The sequence below is a fragment of the Chanos chanos genome, chromosome 6, assembly GCF_902362185.1.
Source record: "Chanos chanos chromosome 6, fChaCha1.1, whole genome shotgun sequence".
NCBI lineage: Eukaryota > Metazoa > Chordata > Actinopteri > Gonorynchiformes > Chanidae > Chanos > Chanos chanos.
The window spans coordinates 14,367,477-14,388,009 of record NC_044500.1 but is presented as its reverse complement, the minus strand read 5'-3'; the positions used below and the strand labels follow the sequence as shown (position 1 = coordinate 14,388,009).

Here is a 20,533-nt window from a genome sequence, read left to right as displayed (position 1 = left end):
GGTAGGAAATTTCTTACAGTTCTATAGTTGTACCAAAATTCTTGAGCGGTGCTTTAGAAATTCAGTTGAAAACAGTTCCATCTATTGGCGGGCAATTGTCATCACGTTTGTTGTGGTTTCTATGGTAACAAGTAAAACTGGAAGGAGACCCGATCAGTTTAATGGGACTCTTTTCGCTGTTTATTTTTCTATTTTGGTGTCGTGAAAGTCTAAAAAGCCGGTGTTTACTTTGTCCCTACAACGAAGCTGCAAGCTGCAGGTGAGTACAGTGAAGAACAATGTTCGTCATTGCGTCAATTAGTTAACGACGTGTGAGTTTATGGAGTTCGACAGTTGACTTCAGTTAACATCCATTTTGTCGGCCTTTTGTTCCCATGCTTGCTTCCTTTGGATCACAGAAGCTAAAGCATGTCAGATCCTGCACGTCAGAAGGCTGTTTTACAGCAGGTCAATCAGTTTTGGTCGATGCTAGACGATATGTCACAGAATAATCCTGAGGGCTATCGCACTTTCATTGAGCGCCAGTTGCGGGAGGGGACTGAATATCACTCCCCACCTCAGCCAAATGCATGTCTCCGGACCTCTGTACTGGTAGGCCTATAGTATCATTTTAAACTGCTTGTTTCGTATGCTCCCTACTGCCAAAAAACAACATGAAATGTCAGAACTATGTGTGTCAGTAACTAAAAATTTTAATTTGTACCCTTTCAAAATTTTTATTTGGTATAATGTAAATAGTAAATTTGCTTTTTTACATGAGTTTAAATTATTTAAATATCATTTAAAATCTCACCCATGTGCTAACAAAGTGAAATTTATGTGACTGGTCTAGGGCTCAAAAGAGGCACTTCTGTACATCAACGTGTGTGGATGGAAAAGAGTTCCTGCTCCACCGTCAGACACAGAGCCTGTCCCAGTGTGTGGAGGAAGACTAGAGATGGAATCTGAGGGAAATGGTACTGATGCACATTTTGGCATAATAGTCATTCTTTCTTGATCATCCATACAAGACATTGTCAGCCATATGAAACCAGTCTTATTACTAGGTTTTGTGTTTGATATTTGTAGAGCAGTACAGTGTGTTGGATGTGGCCTTCAGTCCTGATGTTCTGATGAAGATAGAGAAAAACAAGCAGGAGCAGGAACAACTATATGTCTTGACTCTGAGATTTGCTCAGCAGCAGTTTGGACTGAGTCTGTCTCAACACTACATTGTCACCAAAGACAAGATGAAGGGGAGCTTACAAAACATGAAACGTCGCCTTATGCTGTCGCCACAGCAGCCCAACAGCTTCAACCAGAACTCAAAGCCAGACCCAGGTGAGGTACAGATTTTTATATATATTTAAATATATACACACACACACACATATATATATATCATGACTATATATATATATATATCATGACTATATATATATATATATATATATATATATATATATATATATATAAATATATACATATATACATATATACATATATACATATATATATATATATATATATTTGAATAGGTCAAGTATTTGCTTATAAAATGTATTAAACACAATATCTTTTGTGAGAACTTTTTTGATTATTTCTGATTGATTTACAAGGTGAATACTGATTATGGTGAATGATGGTATTTCAAATTTTTAAAACTGTGTCCCAGTTTTATATTTTTTGTTCATCTCTCCTCCTAGCTCCCTCACTGCTTCAGCAGATCTTCTCTCTGAGACAGGCAGGGAATGAGGGTGACACGTCCATCCAGCTGTCTGTGGACCAGGAGGACAAACAGTCTAGATCAGGCCTGATTGAGGTGATCTCTAGTACAGACACAGCTCAGCCCCAGCAGCCTAACCACCACTTATCAGTTACTGCAGATCCCACTGGTACAGGCAAGAGCCTGCAGCTCACTGTGGAGCTGCCTGGAGTGAGCTCTGTCTCCCAGTGTCAGCTTAGGATCTCTCAGGCAAGTTCTCTACACCTACCTCAGTGTCTCTCCAGAGTTAGGCCAATACAGTTCACACAGAACATAAAAGAGAGCGTGTGGCTGAATGACATTAAGATTATGATAGTTTAGATCTTTTATGTTTAAGTGATGCTTTTGCCCCATTTCAGGCCTGATGAGAGTTGTTTTTGTTTTTGTTTTGTTTAGGATGATATATTGTTGGAAGTAGAAGACCTGTATCACCTACACTTACAGCTTCCTGAAACAGTGAATGAGGAAACATGTACTGCAACATTCAACAAAAAGAAACATACTCTCCATGTCAAAGTGTCTGTATTGTAAATACACTGTTCATCCAAAAGATCACCAACCTCTCACGATTGCTCTCACGATTCTTCCTCTATGAAGCTTTTCCTACCAAGTAATTTTTATATTTTGCAACAACAGAACAGACAGTCTACCAAGAATAGTAAAGTTACTGCTATGAGAGGGGCAGTTAGTCAGCACATTCACTTTTATTATACAGTATACATTTGGATGACAAATGTTATCTGTAATCTAAAGGAATGTTTACACACCAGGGCTTAATATAAGCTCTGTCATTCAAGTGTGCCAGGTGGAAGAATTACATCAGTTTTTTTTTTGTATACAAGTCAATGCCCATGACTTGAATGGTGTCTGGATTTTTGGCAAAACTTCACAAATGTGTTTCTGTGCATCCAGTTTCCGTGTCTTTGTTGGATTTGTTCACACACATTACATGCCATGTTCAACATGAAATACAATAAATAATTTGTATCAAAATAAATTACACACAAATTACTGTCAGTTAAGTGCTAATAAAGCTAACAAAGTAATAATACAACATTTCTGATTTTGTACATTTTCAAAATTAGCTGCATGTTTTGGGTTAATTCTCTATGGTACAACTATAACTGTATTCTCCTGACAAAGAAAAAAATACTGCTTATGGCAATGCAGGTATTTTTTAAAGGGACTTTGTTCCTAAGCACTTGTTAATTTATTCTTTTCTCCTACATTTATAATATTTATCCTTTGTTGTGTTTGCTGTATGAGGGGCATGACATAACACTGTTAAGAAATGTCAAAACATTTACTGGCATTCAGGTATGTGTGTTTTCTAATGTGAGATTATTCTCACATTATCGTGCGTCACTAAAATAGCAGGATGTCTGCACAAGAACATTAAGGTGGAGAAGGTGCCAAAAAATAAGTTAAATTCAGATATTGAATCATGACAAACTATGTGGCATTGCTTAACACATGGATGACAGTAATGGTGAATTTTGTTGAGTTTTGTTCTAGCCAGGTGTATGTGTCGTTTAAGAGAAAGAGAGGAAAAAATGCTTAATTTGTTTCGGTGAAAGTAGGCTGCCTGAGTGGAATGTCTCTGAGAGAGTCTCTGAGAGAGAGAGGGCGGATGTGATAAGATCAGATCAGAGTAACATAGTGACAGGTCTCTCCAGGAACCTCCGAAACTCTGCAAGCCACTGGGCCCCCACTGCACCATCCACCACCCTGTGGTCACAGCTCAGAGTCACAGACACCATACTGGCCAGTTCAAACCTGCCAAGAATACAGGGCAGAGAAGGAAAACAGCACAATTAGTCATTCTAATTCACAGCGGGGGCAGCCGTGGTCTAAAGGTTAGAGAACCAGGACCATTATTGTATTATGACAGATAATCCTGACAAAGGCAAAAAATAATATAAATATTATAAGTCTGCTCAGCTCAGAGGGGCACAGGGAAATTGTTGTTGTACATTTGAAAACTGAAAAGAGAGCTTAATAAAAAATCAAACCATGTAAGATTTCACCCTTTACTGCATCATTCCCCTTCAGGCCTTTGGTCATTGGTAGTCTTACCCTTTCTCGTTATCAGCAGGTAGAAGTCTCATCTCTGAACCCCCTACAGCCAGAATGCAGGCTTGAGGAGGATTAATGATGGCCGAAAAGTTCTTAATGCCAAACATGCCCAAGTTGGAGATGGTGAAAGTGCCACCCTAGAATGATATAATACAAACAAAAAACTTACAACAGGTTATTATGATACTCTGAATACTCATACGAGTAGATTTTTTTTTCAGTTGGATAAAAAAAAAAACACCTGGAACTCATGAGGCTGTAGCTTGCCCTCTCTTGCCTTGGCTGCCAAAGAACTAACATCTTTACTTATTGCAGACAGGCCTTTGATGTGAGCATTGAAGACAATGGGAGTAATGAGGCCACTGGGTGTACTGACAGCAACACTGATGTCTACTACATGATGCCTGATGAGGAAAAAAAAACAACAAGTTAATTTTACTAAGTTTAATTTGTACAGTACTTCTGTATGACATGCTGCAATCAGGATCAACATGACTACTGTGTAGCATTTACATTTTGTAACACCAAATCCATAACTGATTTCTATAAGTGATCTCTAGAATTCAGCTCAAAAATGGCTCCTTACTGACGAATGACTGTATCCATCCAAGAAGAGTTTGCCTCTGGAACTTTCTCGCATGCCAGAGCTGAGGCTTTGATGATGAAATCATTGACTGACAGTTTCATGTTGTCAGCCTTCAACTCCTATGAACAAAGCCCACAAAACTCAAAATAAATAATGGTCAAAATGCTCAAAGGGGATGAAGCCATCAAAGGCTAGATCTCCGCTAATTTTCCTAGCAGTCTAGTATAAGCTATTGATGCAGACATATTTCTGAAGCTCACGTGGTTCAGTTCCTTTCTCAACTCCAGGACCTGGTCCATGTTGACATCTACAGAAAGGTAGTAGTGAGGAATGGTCTGTTTGGACTGCATCAACCTCTGAGCAATAACCTGCCGAGAGGATGTAGTTAGAGGAAGCTCAGTAGAAATAAAGAACAGTGATAGGACATGAAGAAGTATGTCTTTACCCTGCGAATGTTGCTGATGGGAACATCAGTGAAAGCTCCTGTAGGCATTGCTGCTGCTGCTGCTGCTGCTGCTGCAGGAGTGGGTGCTGCTACAACAGGACTTTGAGCATCAGCAGCAGCAGTCGGAGCCTATGAATAGGCAATACAAAAAAGTCATCCTCAAAACATTAAATCAAAACTGCAGTAATCTAATTCTCTGTTATCAGAGGGACCAAGGAAATATGTGTGTAAGTAACAATTAACAATTCTACTAATATCATCTAATAACATTTAATACGTCAACTAATATTATTAATGATGTCTTGTAAGTCGACTCATAGTATTACTTACTGGGGAAATCTTTGGTGGGACAAAACTCTCAATGTCCTTCTTTGTGATTCTGCCATCTGGTCCTGAACCTAAGGTCATAAAAGTTCAATTCATTTCAATCTAATCAATCTAATATCAATAATAAGTAAGCATAGAATTCCCATTGCTTAACAATGGTGGCACTGTCCTTATGTTTTTCTTATGTAAAGGTGTTTCCCTTTTTCCAATCTATCACCATTACAAAATTCAAATATAATATTTGATTACATACCTGTGACCTGACTCAAGTCAATGCCTTTTTCAGCAGCCAGTTTTTTGGCAAGCGGACTAACAAACACTCTGCCCTTTCTGAGCCCTGCTGAAGCTGGACTGGGTGGAGGTGTAGAGAATGAAGCAGGAGCCACAGGAGTAGGAGCTGCAACCTGAATATTTGAATATATATATATATATATATATACACATATACATATACATATACATATACATATATATATATGCACAGCAATAATTATCCACAATTTTCTCAATCCCAAACACACCAGTTCTGAAGCACAGACAAACACTGTCCTCATACACTCTTTACAGGTGTTTGAAATCTTAGATTTTGCTCACAGGGGTTGGGGCTGCAGGTGGGCTTAGAGACTCAACCCCACCTGTCTCCACATAGTTTGCAAAGGCCTTGATGTCTGCTTCGTTCTCCACAATGATGCAGAGTGGAGTGCCAAGGGGTACATCCCTGGTGCCCTCAGGTACCATAATCTTCGCTAGGTAACCCTCTTCCTGTACCTCAAACCCTGGAAAAAAAAAAAAATCATTATATGCACTGCACATAAGTTATACAATAGAGTTTCATGAAAATACCACGCTTGCACAGAAATCAGCTTACTAACCAATAGTGGCCTTGTCTGTTTCAATCTCAGCCAAGAGGTCTCCCTCACTGAGCTTCTCCCCAACTTTCTTCTCCCAGCGCTGGACCGTGCCCACGGTCATAGTGGGAGAGAGAGCAGGCAGCAGCACCTGAGGGTGAGCACAGTTAGGTCAATGGGCAGCTGAAACAACAACAGAAATATTGTGAAAATAAAAGATATATATAACAATATAAAACATATTTAAAAATGGGTTTTACCTTTACGTGTGGGGGGTAAGAGCTGCCTGGTGCCTGAGGAGGTGCAGGAGCAGGTTGGGCAGGTGCTGGAGATGTGGGAGCAGCAGCAGCAGTCGGGGGAGCTGTGTCAGTAGCCATATCCAGAGTGTAGTCCTTGAAAGCCGGAATGAGGTCAGCACTACAGAGAGGATGAGAATTTGGTTAAAGACAAAACTACCAAGTCACACCATGTGAAAAACAAATAAAGTTAGACAATGGCATCTTGGATGTTCTTTCATTTTTTTCATGCAAAGCGTCACTGGAGGAAACTGTTTGGACATAAGGAGCCAAGCAAAAAAGACTAGTGTTTTATCCATTCATGCTACATACAGTCTTGATGACACTGGAAAAGTTATGTTCTACAATATGACTGTCTGTTCTATTATGAAAAACAGATATAACACTAATGACATGTCCATGAAGAGTATAAAAATTAATATTGAAATAAAAACTGCCTTAATTTTTTCTCATTTTTAAAAATGCTCTTACATGAAATCATGGTGTGGAAATTCTCACGGTGGGACTTGCAAGGACTTTTGTCCTCACGGTGGGACTCGCAAGGACTTTTGAAATGACCCAAAATTACGCAACAGTGTAGAGGTAGGGTTTAAATAAAATCTGTCCCCTTGCAACGCAGAATGGCCCTTACTTTCTTTCAAACAGTTATCACTTTTCAGATTCAGATTCAAATAAATAATATCACAAAAACCACTAAATGTCCATTTCAGTTACTATTTCCACTCTTTTACCTGTCGACTGTGATACAGATGACTGAGCCAACTGGTACATCTCTGGTACCCTCTGGGACAAGAATCTTGGCCAAGTAACACTCTTCTACCATCTCAAAGCCGACTGTTGCCTTATCAGTCTCCACCTGGAAAGAGAGAGGGTCAATGCAGTATCCATCAGATGTTGCAAATACTCAACACATGATTTCAGAAGGCCATTCATTAAACCAGAAAAAGCTCACCTCTGCAATAAGGTCTCCCTCACTGATCTTGTCTCCCTCTTTTTTTTCCCAACGAGCAATGGTGCCTAACTGCATGGTGGGAGATAGGGCAGGCAACTGCACCTATAGTAAAACAAAGTCATCAGAAAGCAGAAACTCAGTTCAGAACCTAGTGATGAGAGGCAGTTTGGAGGAGATAAGTAATGTGTGCAATGACCAACACTTTACATTTCTCTAAAAGCTCAGTGGTGTACAACACTGACACTCAAGTGTTGAGCCCCAGGGACACTTGTGGTCTGGGGCCTGTAGTTATAATTACACAGCAATTGTCATGGTAAATTATTTTTCTTTTTGTCTGCTTTATTGACCATCAATAGTAGATGAAAGGCAAACTAATTTGGATACTACAGACAGACAGACAGACAGATAGATAGATAGATAGACAGATAGATAGACAGATAGATAGATAATTACTGCTATTGCTACTGCTTAAGCTTACCTATAGTTAGGCTAACAATAAAATATATAAAACATTGATTTGTGGGCCATTTGATATTGGTTCACAGGCTAGATTCAGTGGTGTACAGTGGTGTACAGATTCATTTATTATATTATAAATAGTATCCAGCATCTTTTCTCCTCTATTTGTAGGACATAGCTGTATCTCAGGAAGCGGATTCAGTAGTAGTGTCACTAATAAATATGCGGAGATAGGAACTGGACAACAACACCGGCTCTGGAAGAGGGCATGTAGCACATCAAAGTCCTCTGCCTCCAAAGTCCTCTGTCCATTAGAACACAATCTCTTCACAAGTCCAGTCACTGACATGCTGACTTATTAGTGCACTCTATTTTAAGAAAGGTCAGTGAACCTCTAGCATGCTACAGTGTCACAAGCTTTATTGACAGAATGATGAAAAACGCCTCATGCAAACTGTACAAAGGTGATAGTCAGATGGCACCATACCTGTCACCATAGAGGGTCACACACCCTGAGCAAAACGCGTTATTAATTTCTGACCAAGTAGTTAATGCAGAAGTATGACCTTGAACTGAATATTCAATGGTATCATACTGATAATGATATTAATCTATCAAAAGAACATGAAGAGCACTGTTCACACGAACCACTCTCACACCACCTTACAGAACTGCCCTGCAGAATTCAATAAATTTCAACAGATGAGTGCAGGAACGGGTGTTCATCCCTGCTTGTCTTGTTCAATGAGTACACAGCAGACAGCGAGCAACGAGTTTTACAATAAATAAGGTTGTTCATGTTGAAAAGGTAACATCAATTTACAAAAAAAAAAAGCACTTGCCTCTTGATGAGGTGGTAGTCCATAGGAGCGCGCGGTCTGATAGAAGCTGGAGAGGTGGTGCCTTTGCAAGAGTCGTTCACCATTATTTCTTAAATTAAAATTGGTGGCATAACATAATGCTCGCATCCGACCCTGAACTTGGATGTGATATCTCTTCAGATGGCATGAATTTTTAAATCGTGTAGTCAGTGAAAGACTGCTTGGACGAGAGGCACTGACAGATTGCCCGAGTCGTACAACTAATCGAAACATTTCAACAAAGCAGTGTTAGAAAAACATCAATTTCTGAATCAAATAATCTAAAAATGTAAATGACGCAGCAGCATGCATTGCCTGGTCCTCAATCTTAATCATAAAAAACAAAACAAAACAAGAAAGAGACAGTTGAAGTCTCAATCTGTTCTACATCTATCTGTCCTACATGTCACTTATCTGATGCTTCCCTAGTTACCGTACTCGACTCCGCCCACTGTCGTACCACAATCCGTCACAGGCAAGCAATTGGATGTGTCGTAAAATATTTTAACTAGAAGTCAAAGACGTTAAACCAGTTGTACAGACATGTGTGTCCTTTGATCAAACTGCAGACATATCAAGTAAACTCCAAACAGTCGTCAAATATCAAGTTGTGCTGAGAGTGCATATTTAATCAAAATCGACACAATTTTGGCAATAGGTGAGAATTAGATTACAATCTTGACAGATCAAATGGAGCTACATGCTTGACATGGAATGTCGTCATTTCAGAAGCTTTATTTTGAAATAATTACAAATTTTACAAATAATAAAGTGGGCTTAGTTAGATTATCCATTACAACTATCATTTTCCCTCACTAGGTTCCCTTTCCCGATTCCAAGGTACACTAACAAAGGTTTCACATAAAAAGTGTTGAAGACAATTGGTTTTCCGAAAATATGAACCAAAGGACATTTTCATTAGAAAGTTTCACAGAATGCAATGAGAATGTAATGACAATCATAAATATAGGCTCAATCTCTTCATACCTTAGATCAAAACAGTTTGGCACTGTCAATTATGTGTAACAAATGGAGCAAAAATTTGTCAATAAACAGATAGAACTATATATAAAAAAAATTGTGGAATCAATGTCACAGCACTTTTAAAGCTTTCTTCAGAGTGACAAAATATGAACATACACATTTTAAAATACATACAATCATATCAATACTGTCAGAGCAAAAAATGTACAGACAGATAAGGTGTTGTAAACAGTATTTACAGAATGTAACAGCTCTTTCTTTCTTTCTTTCTTTCTTTCTTTCTTTCTTTTTAGCCCTCGGGAATGATGAGTTTGGATTCACTGTTACAATTTGACACATATGACACAGGCTATTTCAGCCCTGAGTTTCAGCATATGAGCATAAACACTCACTGCTGCATGCTGCAATGTGCTTGTACATAACACACGGGATCCCAGTTCACTCTTCCTGCAGAGGTCCTTCTTTGTCAGTAGTGAGAGATCTAACAGTGACAGCTGACTGTGATCCCATCAAGTCCTGGGTGAGCAGAGAAGGCTGTCCACAGAGATATGTCCACAGGTCAATCTTCATCTGCCCTCGCTGTGATCCTCTTCCACCCAAGCAACAATCTTTCCTTCCCACCCAGGTACCACTGCATCGTCCAAAAACACCTTACAAAAATGTCAGAGAACAAAGGGAGAGCTAATACCAACAGATACTGTTATAACTCTTACATTGTTCACTAGCTCATATCATAATGCTTATATTTATCTGACATTCAGCTTAGCATTTCTCTGTTATGCATTTTCTCTGTCTGAAAGTTTTGTCTACAGCATTGTTTTTGATTACCTCCTCCTTCACTGTACCAAACTCTGGGTCCAGAGATTTGAAGTGGTATCTGAAATTGCCTTGTCTGTCCACAGCTGCCTTAAAGTCCTTAAGTGTAACCTCCCCCAGTCTACAGACAGAAGACAGTTAATCAACAGCTATTTCCAGCATTTACTCAAAAGTCACAGCAGCACAGCTTTTATCCAGATACCTTTTAGGGATGGTGACTAAGAATGGTGTGAGTGAGCGATCAGTGAAATACAGCACTTTAGTGGAGACAGTTGCGTTGAGCACAGGGCTGCTATGAGAGTGGGCGATTTCTGAAAGAAAAAAAATTTGAAAACGGAAAACAGTTAGAGCAGCTGAGGAGCCATAAGATAATTTTCTTTGTTTATGTAATCCAATTACGATGAGGATTTCTATCATGATTTTATTTTTCAAGCAAAAACGCAGTCATTAAGAAATGACTCACTGGAGCTTGGTGGCCACGATTCTCGGTCTGTGTGATTGGCTCTTCTTCCTGGAGACTTGGCTGGACCCTACGGAGTGGCAGGAATATGCCATATATGTGCATATAAATAAAATAAATAATAAATGTACTTTCTCGCCAGTCAACATATCAGTGCCTGGGGAATGGTCATAGTGGTTTTAAAATCAGAGTCAGTTCCAGAACAAAGAGTTGCTGTCTGACCTTTCTGTCGTGCTTTCGCTTTGGGTCAAGAGTGTGAAGGCGGTCCATGAGGCTGGCCACGCCCTGCTCCAGTGTGTCCAGCGTGTGGTGCTGAGGATCATGACCACTGAAGCTATTTCTCAGGCTTCTCAGAGCATCCCGTACAAGCTGTAACTCATCTCCCTGCCAGAACAGCAATGCAAAGGATAAAGTACACTCAGATTTATGCATTTATACACACACACAGACACACACACACACATACCAAAACACACACACACACACACACGCACACACACAAATGCAGAAAACACACCCAACCAAACAAATTAGAACATAAAACACTATTAATAGAATGGTGCTTGTGATAAACATTTACTTTGCAATAAACATTTACCTTCTTGTGTGCAGGAAAGTGAAGAGTTAAAAGCTTAAGAGCATTTTTATAAACACACATGCATAGAGACATACTGTCTCATAGGCAATCACATTTGAAATTAACAATCATACTTTGAGAGGATAAAGTAAACTCACTGCTTTATGAGGAAAGGCAGGGGAAGAAGTTTCCATCATGTGACTATATCCATTGTTCTCACAACCAGACAACTAGAGTACAGAGTGAGAAGTCAGTCTTATACCAATGTGCACTTCCCTCAAACACTATGGTTTCAAATATAACACTGAACTTTTTTTTTTTACTTGAATCTTAGAAAATTTCCTTTAAAATAAATTGTGTAAAAATGTGAAGAATAGTATGATTTACCCTTTGATGACCACTGTCAGTGATGTTGCGCAAAGCTTCATCTAGTTTAATTTGTTGTAGTTGAAGTTGTCGTTCTTTCTGGCCAAGCTCTTTCTATAGAGAGACGCACATGTTAAAGAATATCATTACAATCTTTATGACTTTAAAAGGAAGATGATTTTAACAACAGATATAATAAATGGTTTGTTTTTTTTGAAAAGTGCAAAACATGAGGGACACACACTTACTTTGTATTCACTGAGCAGCCTGTTTCGATCACTCAGCTTCCTTTGCAGCTCCACCTTTTAAGTCACACAGATATTTTACACATCCATTTTACACTGCAGCTTACACAACCATATACTCTTGAATGTAGCCCATAGTGAGTTATTTCATCTGTCATGTCTTTTCAATTAGTTGTTCTTATTGTATTTTCTGCCTTTTATGTCACTTTCAGACTCACATTCTGTCCAGCCAATTCATCTCTGGCCATGCCAGATCTCAGCAGCTCCTGTTTTAGTTGGAGCACTGAGTCCTCCTGTGCTGACATGCGTTGCTGAAGGGCATCCTAAAACACACAGACAGGGAGTCAAACTGAGACACAAGCGGGGCTTGAAAAAAACAAGAGGGAACAAGCTAATATATCAATACTTTATCAGAAACAGAAAGGTTTCCAGATCAGAAATATTTTTGTTAATCTATACTACACCAGTATAGAAGTTTATAGATTGTATGTCTTTATATTGCCTTTAAATATATTTCTAATATTAGCGTTTCTTCATTGCAAAGATGATTGATGGGTCTCACCTTGATGGCCTGCAGGTTGCGTGCCTCCTGCTTGTACCTCATCAGCTCTCTCTGAAAGACATATTTCATAAATGTGTCACTCAGAGTTCATAGAGAACTCAGAATGGTCTAAAGTACAGCACTGAGCTGTTACATGTCCATTGCCTTTACATTGTTCAACTCAATCACTCTGAACTCACTTTGAGATCCAGAGACTCCTCCATGCTCTGATCAAGACGACTACGGATCAAAATCTTCAGAGGGCAAATAGAAACAGATGTGTTGAATTTAATTAAAATGATTTAGGGAAAAAACACTGCAGGACAGGAATTCACATCTAACTGCGTTCTGACAGGCAGAATGAAAATATGACGAAGACATATACACTGAGTGATTTCATATGTAAACTGCATTGCTATAGAAACAGAACGGCATTTGGTTCCTCAAGAATAGATTGAAAAATAAAGATTCACCAGCTGTTGCTCTGCGCTTGCAGCACTGTCCCCAAAAGTCAGCGGCGTGCCTTGCTCATCTTCAGGTAGTGAGCCATGGAGCAGCAGTGCCTGGCGACATCCAAGAGAGAGAAAGTCTATTTGCAAAGCTAAACTAGACTCCTCACTGTGCACATATGCCGCTGATCAAACACAGACTGCCAAATAACAGTTATTATGCAATCAGGCTTGGATGCAAAGGGATGATTAGACTAATCTGCCTGTGTTTTAAAGCCGAATCTCTCCCTGTATTTGGGTCAAGTGCTTTTGGATGCAAAAAAAAAAAAAATCCATTTCCTTACATCTCGTACTTACACTCCCACAAACTGTATCTCTGAGGAATCTATGTTTTAAAAGAGCACAGCCAAAAATGACTAAACATTTGATCATGTGTAATCTATCTATTTGTTACATAAATCATTTCCCCAAGCAAGATTTTTAATCTGGCGTTAATCACCTCAGATTCGGAAAATCAATCTCACGATATCAAGTAAAGGCTTGGTAATCGCAATCTCATTGAACAGATTACTAACAGAAACAGCAAGTGTAATAGATAATAATCTGTAACAAATACTCAGAATGTGATGGGCCTATAACCACTAACCACTACAGTATGGATACTGTATGTGAATTTGTACAGGTATGCAAGTGTGTGTGTGTGTGTGGTATGTGTGTGTGTGTGTGGGCAGTTCACCTGCAGACGGGACACCATTTTCCTGGTTTCCTGCATCTCTTTCTCAAGCTGCTCCTGCTGTGCACATAGCTGCTCCTCCCATGTGCTCCCCTCTTCTGTCCCACCAGGAGCTTGCTCATCAATAGCAGACGTGACAGTCTCTGGAAAACCAAGCAGGCTTACCATGGCAGAAAGACAGATACATGGAACCGTCAAAGCCCCCTTTTTTTCTTCTTTACTAAAGATGCAAAGCAACACCTACCTGTCTGAGTGTCTAGTGGTTCTTTTTGGTCATCGGCAAGTCCTCCTAGGTCTTCCACCTGGGTAATGATGTATTCCTCTTTGGAAGAGTGTGTGGGGCTTGGGGCACTGAGACTGTAAACATTTTGACAAGAGCAAATAAAGAACAATATTTAGTATGTGCTGTGTGCTCTGACTGATCAAATTGTCTGTTGAGAACCTACTTTCAACATTTATCCATCCCTTTTTGAGGGAATCTCATCAAGCCCAGAAAAGATGGGTCATAACTGTTAAGGGGTCTATTTGATTGTTAAAGATGCTTCAATCTGGTAGGCTCTTGATGGTTATGATCTGTTGGTTATCAGTGTTTATGAAAGACATGTGAAAAAAGTATGGTCAAGGTAGCCAGCTCTTCTCTGAGGTTTTTCACAATGTGAAGTAAAACATGCAAACACACTGCTTTATTGTAATTAACTGCTACATGGAAGTGAAATGAGAACACCAAGAAAAACCCAGGACAATGTATGACACTGTATTGTGAACTTGTGCTTTTGTGGCAACAAATGAGTATAATCTGTTTTGTCAGTATAGCATTGAGAGAGTTCAATAAAATTCAGTTTGAAAGTTAAATTTAAATAAAATATAACTGGCTTATATTTGGATCTGCTATGGGTAAAAACCACAGATATGTCAGGAGACTAAATATACAATGTTATATGTCCTTATATAATGTCAAATATAGATCACTGGGCAGTGACTCAGTAAGTTTGGGCTCTGCGATTGGAGCCGGGAGTGCTGCTGGTTTAAATCTTAGCCGGACCATCTCGTGACATTGTCTCAGTATTGAATGTTGTGGCTGTGGTCTTTATTCACTTAAACATGACACTGACCCTGACTCACTCCAGAGATGCTGTAACATGCTAGTAGTTCTCTTGCCCCACCCTTCACCCCACCACACTGACCTTGCTCAGTGACCCTATAGTGGTTGAATGTAGGATCAAAAAATAATAATAAAAACTCAGGAGTCAGGAAAGGCTTACAGTTTTGGGGGCTCTGGTGCAGTGTTAATGAATGGCATTGTCATTCATGACTTATTATTCTGGTACGCGGAAAGCTTAAAAATGTGTCTCATGCCTCCAATGTTATCACAGTTGCTAGGGAACAGAAAGGTCTATAAGACTCTGACACAAAGCTGACATAATGCTGAGGAAAACAGAGTTTCTCAAAACAGGATGCACAATTGTAATCACCTCACAACAATTCCCTTGTTTTGACATTTTCACTTTAAAGCTAGTACAAAGAGAAAACAGGCTTGTGATTCAGTTTAATTTCAGCACAGACTAGAAATGCTACAGATACAGACTACAGATTTGAGAAGGCAAATATTCCGTCAAGAGCCTACATTAAAATCAACTGTAAATAAGTGGCAGTTATCTTTTTGTGCTAAATAGATTTGTCCAGCGGCACACATAAAAATGTCTACATTTTTCTTGTTCGTACATTTTGCAGTGTTCACTGTTTAGTGCTGTTCCTAGGGACCCCTGAAGTCAGTGTCACCCCAGTTCTCCTTTGTAAAACTAAGTCTATGTTTTGAGAATGATCCAACCTGTAAGCAGCTCAATGGCCCATTTTTGTATTTACACAGCCCATTGCAGTCAGCTGAGAAAGACTGAATATGTTGCCACTGCAGATGTAAGATGAAAGTGAATCACTCCACCAGAAAATGCAGTAAAATATCTCCTGATCATAACTGCATTAAATTGAGTGTTTTTTGTATTATAAAGTTAATATGTGTGTTTCTGCCACAATTCAAATAGGCTGTCAAATCATACTATTAATTTGAATCTAGATTACAGTTCACATAGAATGAACAGATGGTACAGTTGTCTATCGTTCTTATGATGAGTGGTTGCCAGGCAGTTGCATGTAAGCTGTACCACCTATAGCTCATGCTTGAGCTGGGGTAGATTAAAAAAATGAAATTTTCAAAGAGAGAGGGAGGTTTAATATCAAGTTTACACTGATACACCTCACCTTTCCATGTAACTGTTATAATGATTATAACTGGGTAAGGCTCTAAAAAGAGATAACACATAGTTGTCAGTGGAAACTGTTAAATGCATCCCAACAGATGTGACTTAAACTATGGACAATATGACAATAACCATGAATTGAATGGAGAGCAATCCAACGGGATTTGTATGAGATGGAAAGAAAGAGAGAGCGAAGAATGATAAAGTCATGAAGAAAAACATGGAATCCCATTCATACCATTTCATTTGTTTGGCTCCCATGCTGGCTGCTACCCTCCTAACCTCCCATGTCCATCCAGCCAAACTCTTGAGTTGTGAAGTGCCCCTGTTTCAGTAGCATATCCCACAGTGCCTGATTAGTCAGTAGGGTGTGAACATCTGTGGTGAGCAAAACAAATAGCCCAGTCTCCACGTAGCACCCTGTCTTGTCTGCTGGTGATGGAGCACGGATCACGCCCTCTTAAAATCCCTCTCAGCTAGCGTGATTTCAGACATCTGCTTTGACGTACAAGACTGCTCAACAACCGCTGCGTGAGATCTTAGTTAAATCCTTTTAAGTCTTTTAGAAATATGCCTCAAAATCCTGGTCAGTATCTGGGCTCCTCTGTGAGGTAATGACCATGAAGCAATCCTGTTTCAATTCAAATCCATAAAGCAGAGAGGGAAAGAAGACTCACGCTCTGTCTCCCAGGCAGATGAATTCTGCTTGCTTCTCTTGAGCATGCTCCCTGTTAGTTGTGTAACGACTATCTGCCATTCAGTCAAATTGGTTTTTCTCTCAGGGCAGTAAGCACGCCCTTTATCTGAACCTTTTTTCTCTCACTCTCTCCCGTCTTTCCCTTGCCTTGTTCCTTTCTCTGGAAGAAATCGGACATGGCTCAGTCTGGTCTGTTTACCCTCCCCCTCCTCCTTCTCGCTGCTCCCTCGCAGAGAGCAACTCTCCCACAGAGGGTCTGGAAAGGGGGGTCTGCATACCGACAAAAAATGGTGGACGTCTTCAGTTGGTTATGTTGATTCACTTAAGCAGAGTCAGTCAGATTTGGCATGTTCAGTTCATTATCCGTGGATACTCATTTTTTTGTTCAGGACTACAGAGCAACATTTGTCTTACATTTCATGTATGCCAGACAAAGACAATACTGAAAAAAAGAGAAGGGTCATTTTTCTTGACCTCAAATTGGCAATCCTGTGTCTGAAACATGCAATAATCCTGTATGAATAAGATATTATATACATTCAGTAAGAAACTTAAAATTGAAGAACTGAATGCAATTAAAATGTCTGACAAATGTGGATTTGTTTTTCTGACTAGAGATTACTCTTGAGCAATGTCCAATTCAATACTAAACATAAGAAAAGATGTTCTCTCTTTGGTTTTCTTTTTAAAGACTTAATTCACCTGAAATCAAGCCAGCAGGAATGTTCGCTAAGTGAATACTTGTCACACGAATCCAAACAAACACTGCATCTAATATCAAACACTGTTATGAAATTTAAGCATCCCCTTAACAGCAGGGGTGCTCCCAGATTCTGGGTAAAACGTGATTATTATCAGCAAGGGGTTCTTGTAGGTTTGATGTGAGGACCATTTAATACTCAAATTATTGTATTTCCTGTTAGATTTCGACTGAAGAGGACACTCATCAAGCAAGTAAATAATCACTTCATTACAGATCTACCGGTATTTTACTAGATCAAGAGATTGAATAAAGGGTAAACTGGTAATACTTGGAAGTAAAATGTGTGTCTTCATTGCAGTGTGTTTCAAGTCTGTCGATTCCATTTTTGTAAGCACACAAATATCCTTCCCACAGTTAATTAACTAGCAGGAACTGAGTGTATCATGGTTCCCTCTTACAGGAAATCAAGCTGTTTTATATGCAGTAAGAAATAAGAGCCACAAAGCACCAGTGCCCGCCAAATCAGCTGAAACTGGCAACCGCACTTAAAGAAACTTCAGATCATCTTGGGAGTGTGTAAAAAAGTCAGTTAGTCACTAAGTCAAAAAAAAGTCAAAGGTCAGTTGTAGTCTTTTTGAAATCTTTTTGCTGAAATTGTGTTGATATTATCTATGTCCTCTTTCAGTATTTTCGATCTAAAATATCTGAGGTCACCACTAAGTCTCCCCCTGATGACATCATTAATGACTCGTTTGGCATCCAGGTTGGTTCAAAGTAGATCACACATCCTGCTGAGTATGGCAATCTCGCTCATTTTGGGCTACCATATTATCTTTCCGCCTGAGCTCTCCACTGATTCTAACTGACTACATCCGGATCAGTCCTGCCCAGAAAACAGAGATGAGAATCCCTTGGCACTGGGGGGCAACCGGGGCTCAGGCCAAGTCATAGGAAACACAACTCCAAGCTATTCCAACTTACCCAGACAAAAATGTTTCCAGGGTGGTGAGCAGATGGGCATCAGCACAATTCAAATCCCTGAAAGAATCTAGAGGTCAGTTTATGAACGATATCAGCACAAAACAAATCCAAAAAGTACAGAGCAGAATGGTGTGGGAAGCGTAACTGAGTTGGGTGTTAAGAACACACAGGGGAGGAAAGAGAGACAAAACATTTTACATCATTACTGAAGAAGCATCAGTGAATGGGTGGGTAGCTGGCATGGACTGGCAAACGGCAGCATAAATAGGAGCAAAGGAAAGGGGGCAAGCTGTGAATCTCCAGAGATAACTGAGAACTCAGAAACGTGTTGGAGAGATACAATGGACATTGCAATCCAAAACCCCTGGTTCCGCAGACCCTGGTTCCCCGGTTTCTTCCCAAATCGGATCTATGACCAACATTTTGGGGAGCACATTCTGGACAATGAGCTCTTTTCTCCATTCTATTCTATGTTCTACTTTCGTCCTTATTTCTGGCGCATGCCTCAGTGGATAGACAGTGGAATGTCAGAGGTAAGAAAAACAGCTTATTGTTTAACTTCATAAATCATGACAGTCCACCATACTAATGGCATACTCTTTTATTTAAAGTATTTGAAGAGAAATTTCAAGATGAATTGTTGGATTATGGACACAATCTTATTTTGTCATAATCTTCTTTAAAACATCAGATCCGAATAGATAGGGACCGTTTTATTATCAACCTGGATGTGAAGCATTTTTCTCCAGAGGAGTTGACCGTCAAAATTGATGGTGATGCTATTGTGATTCATGGCAAACATGAGGAGCGTCAGGTAATAAAACCAATTCATATAATACTTCAAATGAGAGGATTTGCTCAACTTTAATTCACTAACTATAATTAACTCCTTAGAGGTGAATTTCATTTTCTGAGTTCAGTGGTTAATTATGAGTCATATCAGTTATGAGTATGTGCAAAGAATGATTTGTAAGCTCAACAGGATGGCCTGACATTATGGTAGATCAAATCTGTAATTAAATTAGCTGGTCGTTTTCCCTCTCACCTCAACAGGACGAGCATGGCTGTGTGTCAAGAGAATTCTGCAGGAAGTATAAGGTTCCAGCAGGAGTGGACTACGGAGTCTTCACCTCCTCTCTGTCCTCCGATGGTGTGCTGTGCATCTCAGCTCCACGCAACCTGCTGGATGTCCCTGAGCGCACCATCCCCATTAGCTGTGACGACAAGGGTAGCGCCCAGAAGTAAAGCCCATAATCTGTATCTGCACCCCTGTCTCTGATCTCATCCTCACATCTCATTCCTTAACATATCACCCAGCAGCTCAAGCACTATTACAAACGACCACTTCTGTAAAAGAGACTTGCTGATGCATGAAGTCCATACTGCTGTTCTTTAAAGCTTCAACAGGTTCTTTACCCAGGAGAGAGAAAACATAACAAGAGTGCCTTTCATGGTGACATTCAACAAATTCCACCGAGAAATTAGTATTGCACTTTGCCTTAAGTCTATGAATTCTGATGTACTGTCCGATGTAAATCCAGAGAGACAGCAGAGGCAGTAAAAAGTCAGCTCTTCCCAAAAAGACAGGTTATTTTAAGGGCTTACAGATGTTGCTGAGTACGTCTGACATCATCTAACAATAATAACAAAAGAAAGGAATAGGATGACAAGATCTCTCTATTTGGTCTGTATATGTTTCAGGGTCACGTCCTGGAGCACTTTGTTTTTACTATAGTGGGTCCACGTTTGACGTCTTCTTTTGAATGAAGATGTTATATTTATGTTGATGGAAAGACTGATATTCTGATGAGCCACTGTGAAGAGTGGAAGGTAGAAGCGCAAATGTATTTCTGTGGAATTTCAAAATCTCAAAAAATGTCACCATGCGTCATGCTCTCGATAGCCGGTGTCACAAGCTAGTGAGCTCTACATGCTCAGCTCTTTGCTGACTGTAATTACAACTGAAGGGGCAAACACTTATGAGCCTCTGTTACAAGAAGAACCAGAATTACATGAATCAGCTTGTCACTCAAAGGTTGTTTTAAGTGCTGTAAACTGATGGAAGAGAACATTGAGGATAGTTTGAGCCAGGGGTGTAGTAAGAGAGAGGTTTCACGAAATAATCTTTTTTAC

At 39.7% G+C, this 20,533-nt stretch overlaps 4 protein-coding genes across 5 annotated transcripts; 2 read left to right on the top strand and 2 right to left on the bottom strand.

Annotated features, from left to right (window-relative positions):
* Positions 1-408: 408 nt before the first annotated feature.
* Positions 409-2,275, top strand: pih1d2 (PIH1 domain containing 2). Its single transcript, XM_030778058.1, has 5 exons — positions 409-591; positions 833-956; positions 1,069-1,320; positions 1,686-1,954; positions 2,141-2,275. Exons 1-5 carry the CDS (start codon positions 409-411, stop codon positions 2,273-2,275), a joined length of 963 nt encoding a protein of 320 aa, XP_030633918.1.
* Positions 2,276-2,429: 154 nt separating this feature from the next.
* On the bottom strand, positions 2,430-8,988 carry LOC115814495 (dihydrolipoyllysine-residue acetyltransferase component of pyruvate dehydrogenase complex, mitochondrial-like). Of its 2 annotated transcripts, none has more exons than XM_030777363.1 (14): positions 8,576-8,988; positions 7,275-7,376; positions 7,054-7,178; positions 6,287-6,443; positions 6,051-6,177; positions 5,773-5,954; positions 5,432-5,582; positions 5,182-5,249; positions 4,852-4,980; positions 4,667-4,774; positions 4,407-4,525; positions 4,062-4,224; positions 3,821-3,957; positions 2,430-3,520 (listed from the first exon to the last, which is right to left on the bottom strand). In XM_030777363.1, exons 1-14 carry the CDS (start codon positions 8,825-8,827, stop codon positions 3,391-3,393), a joined length of 1,950 nt encoding a protein of 649 aa, XP_030633223.1. In that variant the 5' UTR covers positions 8,828-8,988; the 3' UTR covers positions 2,430-3,390. The 2 variants fall into 2 exon arrangements, with proteins under 2 accessions (XP_030633223.1, XP_030633224.1); XM_030777364.1 differs by having other exon boundaries at positions 4,407-4,522.
* A 1,155-nt stretch (positions 8,989-10,143) lies between these two features.
* Positions 10,144-16,280, bottom strand: dixdc1a (DIX domain containing 1a). Its single transcript, XM_030778616.1, has 15 exons — positions 16,258-16,280; positions 14,009-14,121; positions 13,768-13,907; positions 13,056-13,145; positions 12,783-12,836; positions 12,604-12,654; positions 12,260-12,364; positions 12,045-12,098; positions 11,818-11,910; positions 11,589-11,660; positions 11,076-11,237; positions 10,857-10,923; positions 10,596-10,704; positions 10,406-10,514; positions 10,144-10,227 (listed from the first exon to the last, which is right to left on the bottom strand). The coding sequence occupies exons 1-15, from the start codon at positions 16,278-16,280 to the stop codon at positions 10,144-10,146; spliced, it is 1,326 nt and encodes a 441-aa protein (XP_030634476.1).
* A 2,461-nt stretch (positions 16,281-18,741) lies between these two features.
* Positions 18,742-19,645, top strand: cryaba (crystallin, alpha B, a). Its single transcript, XM_030777519.1, has 3 exons — positions 18,742-18,933; positions 19,092-19,214; positions 19,454-19,645. Exons 1-3 carry the CDS (start codon positions 18,742-18,744, stop codon positions 19,643-19,645), a joined length of 507 nt encoding a protein of 168 aa, XP_030633379.1.
* Positions 19,646-20,533: the final 888 nt, after the last annotated feature.